The 18,235-nt window shown below is 22.0% G+C and overlaps 1 protein-coding gene across 2 annotated transcripts in view; it reads right to left on the minus strand.

The window, feature by feature from the left end:
- Positions 1-14,392: 14,392 nt before the first annotated feature.
- The window catches only part of LOC100863217 (protein-associating with the carboxyl-terminal domain of ezrin), a 4,023-nt gene continuing 180 nt past the window's right edge, over positions 14,393-18,235 (minus strand). The window contains exons 1-6 of one of the 2 annotated variants that reach the window (XM_086914054.1): positions 18,157-18,235; positions 16,778-16,987; positions 16,161-16,605; positions 15,893-16,082; positions 15,670-15,806; positions 14,393-15,603 (exon numbers count right to left, since the gene is read on the minus strand). The exon at positions 18,157-18,235 is cut by the window's right edge and continues 180 nt beyond it. In XM_086914054.1, coding sequence (XP_086770180.1) covers positions 14,669-15,603; positions 15,670-15,806; positions 15,893-16,082; positions 16,161-16,605; positions 16,778-16,972 — 1,902 coding nt within the window. In that variant the 5' untranslated portion in view covers positions 16,973-16,987; positions 18,157-18,235 and the 3' untranslated portion in view covers positions 14,393-14,668. Of the gene's footprint in view, positions 15,604-15,669; positions 15,807-15,892; positions 16,083-16,160; positions 16,606-16,777; positions 16,988-17,057; positions 17,219-18,156 lie in introns of those variants that run through there. The other variant, XM_086914053.1, reaches the window with a different exon arrangement.

The following is an 18,235-nucleotide window of genomic DNA, read 5'->3' on the forward strand; positions in this document are numbered from 1 at the left end:
GAAAGCAATAGCAAATATAACTATTTGAAGAAAATTATTTCATAAAATGCAAAAAATTGAAAAACCAGCATTATAGTGCAAAAATTTTGCAAACTATATTATTATATTATTAAAAAAATATAGCAAATTATTTGAAAAATAATAGAATCGAACAAAAAATTACGTATTGCGAAGATTGTGATGATTCATCTTATTTATGCTTAAAATGTTTTAATATATCGTATAATATAATATAATATATCGTATATAATATATCGTATTTAACTTTTGTAATGAAATATATAATGTTTTAATTAAATTCTTTTATTATTAAACAATGTATTTTTTATTTCATAATATTGTCTAATTAATTATGATGTTTAAAATTTGAAGTTGATCATAATTATGATCATTTTATTTTAATTTTAAACATTTTCAACATTTTCAACATTTCGATAATTATCATCGAGGAAACAATCTTCGATCAAAGTGACCAATATGATAGTCAATGTATTAAAGAATAGATTTCTCAAAAATAATAAAATGGTGTAAATTCGTAATATATGATATAATTCTTAGTATCTATCAAACAATCTTCTATAGAAAAGATCAAGTCAAGATATATAGATCGCTAATTGGACATAAGACTAATACAAATTCTTATTGCAAAAATTCATTCGATTATTAAGTTATTAAACCGTTGAATTCATCTTTTTGTTAACTTATATTTGAAGTCAATATCTGTCAATATATAATTTTAGTGATGATTTTCAACTTTCAAATTTAGATAATTATTTTTTGTGATGTTGTGATTAGAGATACATAATGTGTGATCATTCATGTGTTCTCGATTGATTCTAGAATATAAAACATAAACTTTGCAATTGCAGTATTCTTAATCGATGAAATCCATGATGTTTCTCTTAGCAAATAATTATTAATGTCACGGATTGTTACAAGATGTAGATCTATTGATTGTTTTCTACTATTATTCTATTATTATCTTATTATAAATAAATTTCGATTTTAACTTTAATAATTTTTGTTTTGTAGTCATCTGATAGTTGATTAATATGAATTATTCTATTGTATTCTATCACCAACACAACAAAGCTGTATTTATTAAAAAAAATTATTATTTAATTTTTTTATATTGTCTAAGTATATCATATATTGTTTATTTTGAATTTTTTTCGAAAACATTTAATTAAAATAGAAACATCAAATATAGCTAAAAAATTATATAACATAACAATTAATCAATTGATTTTCGATGAACATATATTCAGTATAAAAAAAATTTTAATACTGAATAAAGAAAATTATATTCAAGACAAAAATAAATATTATTCAAATCATTTATTATTTGCACGATAATAATTATCTTTATAATAAGAGTAACAGCATGAAACTTTGTAGAAAAAGTTTTCTTTGAAAAATCTAAAATTCATCACTATATTTATATAGTCTGATGAGACTAAAATAAATTGTTTCAAATCAAATGGACGATTCTGGATTTAATTTATAGGAGAAAAATAAATAGTTTATCTAAAATTAAACAAAAAAATTTAGAACTGAATCGATTATGTACCAAAGATTTTATATAAGAAAATAGATTTTTTAATAAATTATTAATTTATTAATTTTAATAATTTTTTTATTTATATGTAAAGAATTAATATCAAATCAATATTAATGACAATAATATCTAAATATTCTATAAGAAAACCAATACAATCTAATGATTATGAAAAAAAATGATTTCAATAAAGATCAAAAACATACAATCAATAAGTATCAAATGAGTAAAAAATTGATTTGTATAATAAAAATTATATATTATCAATTGTAAAAAGGTCAATTGTAAAAATGAGATTATACCAAATATTAAGAAAATTCGAATATACCAAAAAGACTATTACAAATAGTAAAAAACAAAAAAAATTGACAAAATAACAATTATATTAATTATATATATACTAGATAAAATCTATTAGATAAAAAATTATTATCGTGCAAAATTGTATACATGATAAAATCTATCTCTATTATATATTATCTATTATATAAATGTACATATAATATACATATAAAATTTGAAATAAAATATTTGATTTTATATGAAATAGTCAATTAATAATTTTAATTTTTTATTTTATCTTATTATTTAGTATAGAATATAATAATATCAGTAGTATTCGTCTAGTTTTGTATACTTATGTTTTTACTTTATTTACATATGAGCCTTTTTTTTAAATTGTTATAAATCTAATTTGTCTAATCTAATAATATAATCTAATTGAAATAGATTAGGATTAAAGCTTATAATCTATATAAAATATATATTAAAAAAACAAAAATCTAACACCTGAGATCATATACTCATTAAGGGAAGCAAAAAATGTTCAATGAACATAGAATTAATTTCTGTAATTAATTCTTTCAATATAAAATCTATTTATTTTTTTATAAACTTAAGATTTAATACAATTATTACTAACATTATTAATATTAATTAATATTAATAAATATTATTTTATTATCTGAAATCTTGTCTTTCTGCAATGATCTTTCACTTGAGATTATCTATTAAATGAATGATTACAGAAATTTTTTTAATAATTGAAAGATAAAATTAATTGGATTGTTTGAACTATATTTCTTGTTTCAATTTGAATTTCTCGATTGATGACAAATGTCTTCTCTGTTAGAATTTTCAGCTAATGAAAAACAACAAGTTCAATACATGAAATCGGCTAAATAAAATTTGCAACACTTATTGGATGATCATAAATATATTAATAATAATGCTTCACATAATTTTTTAACTGAAGAATGATTATGATTTTATTGATATTACTTTGGATCATGCTGTTATTAAATTAATCTTGATTTGATCAGATGTGTCGATGAAGCAAAAATAAACGCATGTTGCGTACATATGTTGCTTTTCCACTAGCATTGCATATAACCATATAATCCAATTTTTATTGCTAATTTGATTATAATATTCAAAAAATATTATAGTTAAAAAATAAATGAAAACTATGCATAGATAGTACATTGATCTACGTCTACTATCATAATGAAATTTATAAATAACGATTTGTCTCAATTGATTTTTATAATTCATATTTTTTAAAAAAATCTTTGCGAATATAATCACAAAGAGATAAGGATAAATTTTTGCAATTTCGAAATTTAAGATTTTTTTTTTTTGATATATGAAGTGGAAACTATTGTTTTTATTGTGTAAAGAATAGATTTGTTAAATTCCATAATATTCCGAAAATTTTTAGAATAGTAGTTTTAATAGATTTATTAAGATATTACTTTTGATACTTTGTTCTAGCAATTAACTAGCAAAAAACTTTTAATAGTTTTCTTTCATTAGACTGCAATTGCCAAATATTCAGGCTAATTAAGTTAATTTAAAAGTTGCATTAACTCTTCCTATAATACTGTCTTTATAATACTGAAACTTAATATAATATTGTTTTTGTAGAAGTTGTGCCGAAAAATATGGAAAAATCGTATTTCTCATATCTATTAACTTGGTAAAGCAACAAATAATGAAGATAAAGCATTGTTAATAACCAAATATGATTTAATATTTAATTTCTAATAGTAAGTTTTTATTTATCTATTGTGTCAGATTATGCGAATAAATGAAATTTTTCGAATAAAATTATCTTTTCGATGTCGTCTATAAGAACATATTAATGTTCGAAATCGAAGAAAAATGTACAAAAGATTTTCTTGTTTTTTGAGCCCTTATAGAAGGTCATTCAAAAATATTTTCGAGATATTTTATGCAAAAAAAAAAATTATATTATTTATTGAAAATTATTTAATTGTCTGGCTCATATTAATTACTTCATGATAAATAATAGTTATCATTGACAAAAAAATCGGATATGTCCCCAAAATCGAAATATTCCGATATGATTCTTTAATATTTCTGGCACAGATTTTCAAGTATAGATTTTCATTATAGTTTCATTGAAATATAAATGAATGGAATATTAACTTGTTTAATTAATTTTTCAATTATGAAATTAATTATTGCGTTTGTATCTCATTATTCGCGACCGCTTATTGCTCGCGAGATAATAGATAATAGAGTAAATAGATATTTGTTCGGGAAAGTTCTCTATCTAAGATCTTTTCCTGTTTCTAACCAGCGGAGGTTGCTAATAAGACTTGAACAAAGAGTGATATTTCTGAAGTACTGTTTTTATGCATTTTGATACGATCTGGTCGATCTAGATTCTCAAGTAACATAGTTGATTTTGCGTGCTAACACCGCTCTTTGTTTGGGAGATTAGGAAAAACGCTCTACTGTTTGTTTGCCATGCGATCTTTGTCATCCAAATCACTGTCCAAGCATGGAATTTCTTTATCTTTGGACTATGTTGCGAAGCAGGCACTGCCTCTGATATTATTGGTCATTGGCATGCTCCACCAAAAACTATGACCCTCCCAATTAGCCAGGAATTGAAGACACGATTACTTCTTCACTTTTTCTAACTTCACTTCCAAAAAGAATCTCGTGGTGATCACGTTGTATGCCAACACTCGGTTACGATAATCAATTAATTGTGTAGAGATCGTGCTTCGACCGTCGGACACGATCGCATTGTTGAGACTTTGTGGAAGACACTGCTTTTTAATAATCAGCGTTTAACAGTTAATTGGTATATAATCCGCAAGTGGAATTACGTTAACATTACTTCGGGCGCGAACAATAATAACGTTCAACAATTTATTGTTGTTAATTTTGGCAAATCGTTATTATAAAACAATAACAAATATATCGTATATGTAATAAATTATAATTTGTTATAATAAATCAGTAACAAATATTCTTTGTTCTCTTTTGATTGGAACCACTGGATATGATTATTGACGATTGCAAATTGATTATTGATTATTGACCAGGTATTCTGATTAAGACGTTTTGATTCAAAATGAGTTTGATCAAAGATTTTATTCTTTCTTATGCAAATATGATATTTTTTTATATATTAACTATATTTCTGATAATGCTATCAAGATATTATTTGCATAAGTTATAGAACAGATAAAATAAACCTTTTTTAGTATATTTTTATTCATTATATTTTTAATCCTTTTTTAATATATTATGATTGTATATACATAGTTAAAAAAATCAATTAATTGCGCTTATCGAAAAATACATTCTATGAATTGTAGTCTATTATATCTATTAATTTTTATATTTTGTGTACAACTATTAGTTTTCACAAAATCTTCTTTTATAATAAATTTGCTTTCTCTTGAAAAAAGGAAACTGAGTAAAATGTTTTTCTTTGTTACCAGATAATACAAACTTCAATTTTATATATTTTTATTTATTAATATTTAAATTGATCACATTTAAAGTTCATGATACTATTGAAATATCTTGCTATTTTTGTTATAGAAAACTTTTTAATATTTAGTTTATTCTATTAGAAAAAATAATAAATCAGCATTTCTATAATATTTTTAATTTCTCTAAAAAAATAGATGAATAATCATCTACTAATTTCAGTATTTATAAAAATATTTTAAAATTGTCTTTTGTTAAAGTCTAAACTGAACGATTTTGAATTATTGATTGATATTGCACAAATGTAATGTTTGAATTGATACTATTATCCGAAAAACTACCTACTATTGTATTATCATTTATGTTATGAGCTTTGAGTGAACGAATGATGGTTTACTTTAATTATTTGTGGTTAATTAACGACTGTAATGATTCTAACTATACTTTGATGCGAACTGCTATATTCTACTTCTATTCTAACTGATCTGATGTAGAAAATTATCATGACTTCTGATTTTTTCTCCAATCATTACTTTTCATGAAAATGCTAAAAGAAGATTAGAGAGACCAATAGTCGCGTTGAAAAATGGTTCGGTTTCGAAAAATTGGGGTTGCGTCGCACATGGAGGTCAAGACCTTTGCACTTATTTCCGTCAGTGATCCGTCGCAAGGCGTGCAAGTGTGAATTGTGAAATGACCATTGCTGCTATATCTCTGTTTAAATTGATCTAGAAAGTGTTAGGGAATTGTACCCACTCATAAATTATTGTTAAATTATTGAAAATATTCGAACTGTTGAAAATAAAATCCAGGCTGCCTGACCGTTTCACAAGTTTTAAATTTATCTTTAACATTTTCGTTAACCGATGCTAAAAAAAATAAAAATCTCATTTTAATTATTTATATATTAATGAATGAGGAAAAATAAAAAAAATTAAAGAATATAAAAAAAAATAGCCCAGTATTAGTACTACTTTTCAAAATTAAAACTTCAAGTTTTATATTAATATAAAATAATTATTATGATATATAATATTATATATCATATATATAAAAAAGAATATTTTATTTTGATGTTCAATATTATTAACTAATAAATAAAATAGAAAAAATAAAATATTCTTTTTTTTTTATTCTTTCTTTCTATCTATCTATTTAAGAAACTAAAAATTAAGTATCCGGCACTAAGAAAATTTCCTTATATACAAATCAGTGTTGTTCTAATCAATGATATTAAAAAATGTCTCTCTCTGAAATAAACAAATCAATATAACTCGATGATTCACTCATTGACTTGATTTTTACATAATTTCGGATGGTACCTTTTATAAATGAAACATAACATGATGGGATTGTTGAAAATGAGTGGTTTTTACAGCATTGGTTTGTGCGATGAGAAATTTTGAATAAGTTTAATATTTTGTATAATGATTGATTTTTTATTGATCTGATTTGCCGGATCTGTAAGTCCTTTCAAATTTTATTGATCTGTAAATCCTTTAAAAAAATGCCGTAAGAGCACAATAGATTCTCTTCTCTAAAAATTTCAAAAGATGTTCATATAACAGCTTTTATTTTTCAAGATTAACTTTCATTATACGATGTCGACAATCATCTTTAAAAGTCATAAATTATATCCCGATTTCCAAATTTCATAATGTATGAAAGTACTAAATATAATATTACTAAATCTCTTAAGACTTTGAATCTTTAATTAACTTGGAGAGTTTGTTGATATTTATTTTTCAAATTTAAGAAGAATCGAACTTTTCTTCCAGGGTGTCAGTTAGTGTGAATAATTTGATGCAATGGATGAATTTTCAATTATTTCAATCTTTTGTAATGTTGCATCTTTTCTAACCATCGATATGATAATATCTAGATTTATAGTTTAAATTAAAAATAATATAATTAAGATTAGAAAGAATATAAATATCAATATGAACATTTTTCTTTTTCTTAATATATAAAAATATTAATATATAAAAACGCTATAATGTATAAATGTTATTTAAAATTCATGTGGGAAATGTTCGATTTTTAATAATTAATAATTTTTTAATGAATAACAAATGAAAAAGCTAAAATCTTTTAATGCTACTCGGAAGAATGTCCTTGACAATATCAAAATCATCAAAATAGCTTCTTTTAATAATTATTTACCATCTATTATTTTGTCTTGGATAAATCACCGTGTGTTGAGTATTATATAATTTCTTAAAAGTGAATGAAGCTTGAAGATGATTTATTGCCTGCTTGTGGAATAGATATGGAATAATTATGTTCATATGAGAATGTTTGTTACTCTCATTGTATTAAGGACAAATCTAAGATTTGTGAAGTGATCAGACAGCTTTGATTTTATTTTCAACAGCTCGAACATATTCAATAATCTAACAATAATTTACGAACGGGTACAGTTTCCTAATGCTTTCCAGATCCTCATTCGAAACAGAAATATAATAGCACAATAGCAAAAATTATACTTGTATGTTTAGTATCTTGCGATAAACCATAATGAAAACGATCGCAATTGACCTCCATGCATTGCGATTCGAAGGTCCATCCTTCGCTCTTCAACATGACATGTTCTCTTAATTTGCATTTTCATAGAAAATAATGATTGAAGGAAAAATCAAGATCCGCGACAGTCTTCTAGATTAGATCAGTTAGAATAAAATTTAGATTAGATTAGATTAAATTAGAATTTAGCAATAATATAGTTCACATTAGAGAACCATTACAATAAATCGTCAATCAGCCACAAACAGTTAAAGTATTAAACCATCATTTATTTGCTCAAATCTGATAATATGTAAATGATTGTATAATTCTGCGACAGTAAATAATCCTTCGAGTAATTATAATAATATCAGTTCAGGCACATTTGAGTAATATTCAGTCATTCAATTTAGATTTTAACACATTGTTTTATTAAATATTTGAATATTTTTATAAGTTATTGAATTTGGTTCAGTAAAAGTAAAAAGATTCAAATGTTTTAACATAATTGTGGCAAAGAAATGCTATCATATTTAATATGTATAAATAGCAAAAGTAATTAATTGATTTGTATTAGTAAACAAACTCTGATTTTAAATAATATTTCACTAAGCATATATATTAAAATGTATAATTATGTGTATTTGCGAATTGTCAGCATTTAAAAATATAAAATTAAATGTTTGATGACAAAAACTTGACAGAGCAAAAATATAAATTATAAATAAATGTTGTGTCTTAATTATTAAAAATATATTTTTCGATTCCATGGTGATTCCATGTGAAAAATGGACAAAAAAAACAAGTGAATAAAAATGGATAAAAATGAAAAAAAAATTCCAGAAAAATTAATATTGAGCATCATATTTTACTCATTACGAAGATAAAAAGTCTTTAAAAAAATGGCTTGCAGATCATTCGTTTACTTTACATACAAACAATAATCATTTTATTGTATTTTTAAAATTTCTTTACATTTTGAAGTTGAATGTGAATATAAACTATCATGTAAATTTTCATTCGTTTCAAAATTCTAGGAACAAAAAGAGAACTGTTTTTTTTATTCACCGTTATTGGCGTTTGCGATAATGTTAATGGTACATTCAAACTCGTTAAATGTATGTATATGTTATATGTGTGTTGAATTGATTTTTCGATTGAAATGGATTCATATGTATTGAATGCTAGTGCTTATATCCGGTGATATATTTTCTTAACAATAAATGCTATATTACTATATTACAAATATAATACATGTGTCTATATAAGATTTGGATTTTACACAATAGATTTTACACAATAGGTGTTCAATCGGTCAGAGTCGGTCAAAGGTATCTATTTATTTTTCACATCGTTGACGATTAGAGTATGGCAACAAAGTTTTAATTAGATCTGATTTAAATTAAATTTTTTTTTTAATTTTTGATAAATTCATGGAAATAGTCCTTGGAAACCTTCCAATAGTTAGGAAGAATTACAGATTCCCAATGGAATACGATAATAGCCAATAAAATCATAGTTATATTTCCTTACTTGTGATAAATAAGGAAATTCTTCTAAGTCGATGATCAATAATGCACAAAGATTTGATAGTAATTAAAAACTTATTTAAATTTTCTTAATCATAAGATGATACTGGTCACTATTGAATCAATCATATTTGGAATAGGTTATCTTTAAGCTTAGGATCATGTTGCATTCCTGCTAAGTTGGAATATTTTAAAATATGTATACATATATGTGTGTACATACTTAAATATCATTTAAGTATTTCCTCAAAAGCAGCGGTAACTTTAGGCATCCTAACTCTTTGTTTAGCTTTGGATTCAGTGATCGATAATGGAAAAATATTTCCATGCGAAAAACTTTCTCCTTCTTTTTCTACGCATGTTATAAATTTCGTGATCATTTATGCTCACATGAACATTTATATAATATCTCATTTATATTATACACACATATTACATACGCATATCTCATATGTGTATGTAAAATAATCAATTAATTTTTTTTCCTCTGCTTTTCCAAATAGAATTTATAAAATTATTTTATCGTTTCTTGTATTATTCTATTCTGTATAGAAATTATATAAAGTATTTTATAGAAATTATATCAAATGTATAATAATACAAAAATAGAGGAATATTCGTCACATTTTGTATAATTGATAAGGCATTTGAAAATAATATGTTAATATGAGAAATATATCGAAAGAGTTGATACATTATAATACATGATAAAATGAATATCTGAAATATAAAATATCAAAATATCTGATCATCGAAACTTTTAATAAACTTTCGCTTTAGAGATGAAGAATTTGTTTTATTTAAATTCCAAGTATTCATAAAAAGACTGATCAATCTCATATATATTTTCGTAAAGAAGAATAAAAATCGTAACAACATTCATATCTATTAAGAGATTTATTGTTTATCGCGATAAACATAAAATTTAAAATGATATTCAACATAAAAGTATTCTATTATAAATTTCTACTATAAACACATTATCAAGCAAAACAAACAATGACGAGAATTTATTTTCTCTTTTATTTAACAAATATAACAACAAATTATATATAGAGACAAAAGTGTTCATAAACTCTTTTAAATCGAGTAACTTTTTTAAAATTGAACCAAACGATTTGAATTTTTTTCAAATGTTAAATAATTTACTTTACTATAATATATAATGTAAAATATGTAAAAAAAATATAAAAATCGGATTGTAAAAAAAAAAAGTCATGATTTTTAACTCTTTCATTTGAATCTGTAGTGATTTAAAATAAAATAAAATAAATAATTATTTAAAAAATTTCATCAAAATCAATTGTTATGAGTTATAAACGATCAAAAATGCTTAAATTTGCGATTTCTTCACGATTCTTAATCTATAATTGTAATAAATTTAAAAAATTTTATATTTTTCGATGCCTATAATTTTTTTATGTTAATTTCGATAAAATTTTGTATAATATATGCATATATACATATATGTATAATTTATTTCTACATCTATAAATAGATCTATAAAAAGTATCTTTTAAATCTTTATTATAAATTTAGATAAAAAAAATGCTAAAAATCATAAATTTTTTCTTTTTAAAGTAATTTTTTCTAACCAGCAATTTTAATTTTATTTTTTTAAATTACACATTATTTAATAAACTAATATCAAAAAATATATATCAAAAAAATTAAAATTAAAATTATACTCAGTTGGCGGCACGTAATTGTCGCGGTTCAACTAAGTGTTTCGAATTTTTTGTTAACTGTTAAAATTCAACTTAATGATTTTGAATATTGCATAAATGGAATATGAATTATGATATTACTCGAAGGATCACCTACTATAGGACTGTATAATCGTTTCTATTATGCTCGGAGTGAACAAATTGTTTACTTTGTTTGCGGCTAATTAATGACTTACTGTAATGATTCTAATTGTATTCTGATATGAACTATATCGTTGCTGAATTTATTCTAATCTAAAAGATTGTCGCAAATCTTTTTCTTTCAATTATTTTCTGTGAAAATGCAAACTAAGAAGTAGTTGGAAAAACTAATAATCGCGTGGAAGACTATTATTCTAACGATTCTTATGAGATTGCGTGGAAGTCAATTATAATCGCTTTCATTGTAGTCCATCGCAAGGCACTAGGCGCGTAAATGTAACTTGTAAAATGACTATCGCTGTTATATTTCCATTTCGATTGCTATAACTGAGGATCTGAAAAGCGTTAGGAAACTGTACTCGTAAATTACTAATTACTGTTATTGAAAATGAAGCCATTGAAAATAAAATTCAAGTTGTTTGACAAGTGTGTTTCACAAGTGCAATTTTATCCTTAATAAATTGTATCATAGAAAATAATTGGAATTATCTTTAATTTTTCTCAATGAAATTAAATTTATAAAAAATTTAAAGAAGAAACAGAATCTTAGATTTCTTAAAATTAAAACTAAATAATTATATTATTATTAATGATAACTGAAATATTTATAATATGATATATTATAAATATTAAATATGAATCAAATCAGAATGGCCCATCTAACTATATATATAATTGTATATTATACATATTTTATATTATGTATTATATATTATACACACATACATATATATATTTATATTATACTAACTATATTATACATATTTATCAACAATTATTAAAATTAAATTATTTATAAAATATAATTGTTGTATTTATTACAGATAAGCTTAATTCAAAATAATCCATAATAGCTCATATTACATTTTTTTATGTATTCAAACATTTATATAATTTGGGAAAAACTTAGAGGATAAAAAACTTAGATTTATTAAATATAGTAATAAATATTGCAGAACTAATCATAAGTAATATAATTAAATCAAATTAAATCTATATTCAGCACATAAGAAATATATAATTGCATGCAGTATTTATAATATATATTATTAATTTTTTACTTTCAGGATGTCACAATATTATTGTCATTTAAATAAAAAAATCAATTGAAAAAAGATAGCAAAATTTGATATATTTAATTGTAAATTTTATATATGTATTATTATTTAATTTATTATAAAATAATTGCATTAAAAATATCATCTATTACAAAATTTTGTATTTTGTTATTTGTATTGTGTTACACTATATTTGTTCTTTTAATGATATATTTTTTTTCATAATTTTTTAATTGTAATTCTCTCAAATTTAGTAATAAATGAAATAATTTTAAATTGTTCTTTTGTATTGTTCTTTACAAAAAATGATTTTGATATTTTATATTATTTTTCAGATATATATTTATTTATTTATTCAATAAACAGATATAAGAATTAAACTTTAAGTGCAATAAAAAAATCAAGATTTTCAATTTATAAAAAAAAAATATTGAATTATTAATTTTACTTATACATTTAATTAATATATTTATCCAATTATAATGAAAATAGAAATAATAAAAGAAAAGAGATAATATAACATATGATTTAATTATAGAGCCATTTATAATTTTTTGGACATTATGTGAAACTGAAATAAAATAAGATTATTATATGTAAAGTTATATGATAATTAATAATATTTAGATCCATTAAATATCTTTAAAATATGAGTTGATATGAGGATAGATTTTTTCTCAACAATGTAAATAATTAGCAATGATTAATACTTATTATTAATACATATTATTATGATATATTAATATATATTATATATATATTATATATTATGTGAATCAAACATTTGAAAAACAAACATATGTAATATATCTGTGCAGTCAAATTTTATTTAACACTTCTAAATAATTTAAATGCAGATATTCATAATGATTCATCTTATTGGATGAATTGCAAATATGAATATATTATTCTAATATGTTTAAAGTCATTAATTTTATATATGAATAACTTTTAAGTCGATGAATTTCTTAACTGAAACTTAAAATTAATATTTTTGGATTATATCATTCTGCCATTAAAAGGTTATTAATAGTTTTTAATACTCCAAAATAATCTTAATTTAAATAATTATTTATTTATCTTTTTATATATATTTTAAAAGATCAAGTTCATATATATATATATATATATATATATATATATATATAAATATATATATATATGGCATATAACTATAGAATACTAGAATTGCAAGGACAACAATTGCCTGAATCAATACAACTAAAATATAATATATATTTATATTTGAATGTTACATGTATAATACATTAACACATAATGTGTTTTATTTGCAGAATAAATTCATTATTGAGCATAGGATTTCTAACCTCAAGATGAGTTTTGTATAATAATTATATTTTTCTCCATATTTATAGTATGCATAAATTACTATTTATTTTCTTACAATATTATTATTTTTTATGTTTTTTATAATTCATCAACTCATAAAACAGAAAATGTGAAATAAAATATCACTTATACATAATTCTTCCTGAATAAAATAGCTACATAAAAAAGGAATAAGAATAATACATAAAATACAAGAAATAATTAAAAAAAATAAGATAAAACAACTTGTATTCAAGTCAAATTAAATCTCTTTTAATTTGTTATCATGTATATGTATATTATAAATATAAATATTTTATATATTTCTAAAAATATTTTTAAAATAAAATATGAAATATTAATTAAAATATTTAAAGAATTGATAATTTTATATATTTTATAATCAATATAAACAATTGTATATTTTGTAATCTTATAAGCAAATTGTATATTGAGTATATATTATATATATATATATATTTATTAAAAATAATATATATATTTAAATCAATTTTTTTAGAAAAATAAATTAATTTCATTCTATTTTCATATTTATTTCTTATTTCATAAAGCCAGTTGACTTCCGCTATTAAGAAATACAATGTTGGCAACCATGACTTGTAGCTAAAATTAGATGTGATTGCTGTGATACAATTGTGGTAATTTTGAATTTCCTTAAGTTTTTATTATATAATTTTATTTATTTCAGTGACTCATAAATTAATAATCAATATAATTCTCATATAAACTCATATTAAAAACTTTAAAATTAAAAAAATAAAAAAACTTAAATGATCAGTTCAAACAATTATTTCATTTATTTATTATGAAATTTATATTACATAAATTAAGAATTATATATTTTTAAAAAATTACAATATGTTTGTAATGCATACTAACATTGTAATAACAAACAATATTAATATATTTAGAAAAAAATTTTTTTTAAGAATAAATTTTAAATAAATCTTACTTAGGAAAATAAACAATTAATTTTAGCTAAGTTATTGGCTTAATTACTTTAAAATACAAAAAATATAATAAAAAAATAATATATATATATTTTTTTTAATTTTTTACTTCTTGAGAATCTTCAGTTTCCCAATCGCTTAAATCTTCTTCCCACCCATTATTTTCTTCAACTGTTCCTGATTCGTTTAATATTGTCACATCAAATACACTTTTTTTTATTTGTGGTTGTTGTATGTGCAAAATTTGTGTTTTTTTTATCACAGGCTCCATATCTGTGAAATAATTATATTCTTCTTTAATGGTGTCAATTAATTTTGAATTTTTAATATCAAGTTCTGAGATATCGGATAAAATAGACGACTTTTTTGTTAATTTTAATTCAGTAGTTTTATTTTTATTTTTGTTTAATACCACATCTGTAATTTTCAATGTTGAATTAGGAATTGAAATGTCATTGGATTTTGATTGGGATTGAGATATTTTATTGGGAGGCTGTAAAATTTTAAGAATGTCTCCTGTTTCTTGTACATCCCAATCAGACCATGTGTATTCTTCTTCGATAATTGAAGATGTAATCTCTTTTTTGTCTTCACCACCATCTGGAGATGGCCTTTCAGGTAAATCAATTATTTTTTGAATATTCATAGGAATAGTAAATTGAGCAATACTTATGTTATTGTCAATTTCATTGTTATCTTTTAATTTATTTGGTCGTCCATCTGTAAATAACTTTCCTCTTTTTCCACCAATTACAGTTGCAGCACCTAGGATGGGAACTATATCGGCTAATGCTTTTAATGTTGCAGACACAAGATGATCATTTGTATCTTTAATTCCAACAAGTAATTCAGGAAGTATTTGAGATTTTAATTCATCATCTTGAAATGTGTAAACAAATGAATTAAAATGTGATAAAAGCACTAAACGTATTGATACATCTCGTATACAAAACATCTGCAACAATTTGGGTACCAAATAGACTTTAAATGTAGAAATCGAAAATAAGTTACTACCTGTCTTGTCATTTCCATCTATAAATAAAATACATAGAATCTTTCGAATTACATTAAATATAATGTATTATTACTTAGTTTTACCTTTTGGTTTTAAAATAAATGGTAAAAGCTGTTCTTGAGCTGTTATGTCTAATAAAACCATTCTTGAAAGCAATAAACGACCTAATTGTTCTGCAATAATATTTTCAGGAAACATCTTCAATTTTTTTATTAAAGTTCTGTAATATCATTAAAAATTTTAATTCAAATATAATCTTATGGAATTAATAATAATTTGTTTATACTTTTATAAAAAAAAATTTACCTAAAAAATATTTCTTTTTCTTGGCTATTTTTTAAAGGTAATTCATCTAAAAATGCATATATTTTCATGAAATCATGGGTGAAAAATGGATGTTGAAGTACATGAGATAACTCAGTTCGTAAAGAAGGATCTGGATTTTGCAAATTTTCTTTGCAAAATTGTTTAAATTCTAAAAGACTAGGTACATCAGCTAAAATAGAATAAGACATTTTCTATTTATAACTATTTTAGATAAATTACAATTTAAATTATATCGTATATCATTTACCTGGATCCTTTAATTTCAGTATATCTTCTGCTAAAACTCCAAATGCATATACATCAATTGTTCTAAAATTTTTTGAAATGAAAATTGTATCTTCATTAGAAGATATTGCTTTTTCATATCTATACTTTCTTATTCTTTGCAAATAAAAAGAAGTTAAATCTTTAAATTTACATAAACATTCTAATCCACCAAGTTTCCAACATCCTTCTAATGTAACATAAATGGAACTTTCACAGAGATTATTGTGAGACATATATGCTTTCTCATGAAGAAAAACCAATGCACGTAAAATACTATATAGGCCCATGCATATTTGCAATGTACTCTGATTTTCTATTGATTGAATTAAAGGTTTAACTTGTTCAGTAGCTAGAAAAAATTTACTACCTTTCGACCATGAAGAAACATACTTCAATATACAAGGATGTCTATATAACATTAAATTCTGAAACATATGTATATTATTGTTGTAAACAACAGTTATTTACTTAATTAAAATAATATTATTAAAAAAACTAAAAAATGAATGTGTATAATAATATTTATATAATATTTATATGTATAAAATTCTATATGCAAAGTAATTAATAATTAATAAGTAATAAATTAACGTTAACCTTTGCAGCTTTTTCTAAAGGTGATGGATTTCCAAAATTTGCATTATAATGCAAAGATGGTTCACTGATAAATACTGAAATATTTTGTATATTATGACCATTCATATAGGCCATATAATGTATCCAAAAATCTGTTATTTCCACAGGTTGTTCATCAATTTTAAGCCCATTAAGGGCACTTTTTTCATTCCCCATTAATTTTGCTGATTTCTTAAGAAAAGGAATTTATATATTTTATATACACTAAACAATGATTAAAAATAATAATTAAATAACAAACATTTATTTTTTATTATAAAAAAACTCTATAAAAAATTTTTTTATGATCGTTTTAATTTTTAAAATACTTTAAAGTACTTCACGGTGACGAATTATAATCAACTATTTTTGGTCTTTATGATACGATAGATGTCTCATACATGATATGACTGTAAGAAACTCTATTTCATCGAATTTCTTTGTTGCATTTTAAAGATGCTTTTATTGAATTTACTACTTATCATTATTTAACATTAAAAAATATTAAATAAAACATTCTTATTTGAAAGTTATAAGAAAAAATTTTATTAATATAAAAATTTTTTAATTCTAAAAATATAAAAAAATCTAGATTAGTTATCTTAAACATTGCTAAGGATTGAAAATAATAATAATAATATAAATAATAATTTATAATATTCATTTTATTTTTATTTTTTAATTATTTATATAAATTAAATTTTTAATATAAATGGATGAAATCATAAATGCTCTATAAATCTAAAAATAAAAATATTATAACTTTTATATAAACTTAAAAATAGGTAGCGAGAGTCCATCATGTTATATTACTATATTTTTTAAATTTATACAGAGTGATTTACTGGAACTATATAATTTCATTATTTTTTATAGTATACAAATATAGTATATAATAATATATATAATTTTGTTTAATAAGTTAATTTCAAATTAACTATATAACATGCATATATTCAAAATAATAAAAATTATTATTGTAATCACATTACAACATATATCGTTGTAACATTTGTACATTTCATAAATATTTATTTATCTTTTTTAAATTTGTTTCTAAAATATATAGCTTTCCAATTCTACATTTAATTATGAATAATATATGTTAAAATACATATTTTTTCTATTATTGAATATGATATATATTATTCATTTATTATTATTATTTGATTACATTGTAATCGACAGACCCTTGCACCTGCATTTTATTCATATTTTTCATATAAAATCCAAAAAAAAACTACATCGCATATAAACAATCAAATAAGTAACATAACAATCAAATCAAATAAATTATATGTAAATTTTTAAAATATTTCCAGATACTTGCATATAAACTTCTATACTATCATTTTACTTACTTATATGTCCTTGATTTTCTTCGTCATTCTTGTGTTGTCTACTGCTAAATATTTACTTGTAAAAATATTATTTGATCAC

Source organism: Apis florea, unplaced genomic scaffold, assembly GCF_048593485.1.
Source record: "Apis florea isolate Af1SG1 unplaced genomic scaffold, ASM4859348v1 contig_3571_pilon, whole genome shotgun sequence".
In the NCBI taxonomy this organism is placed as follows: Eukaryota; Metazoa; Arthropoda; class Insecta; order Hymenoptera; family Apidae; genus Apis; species Apis florea.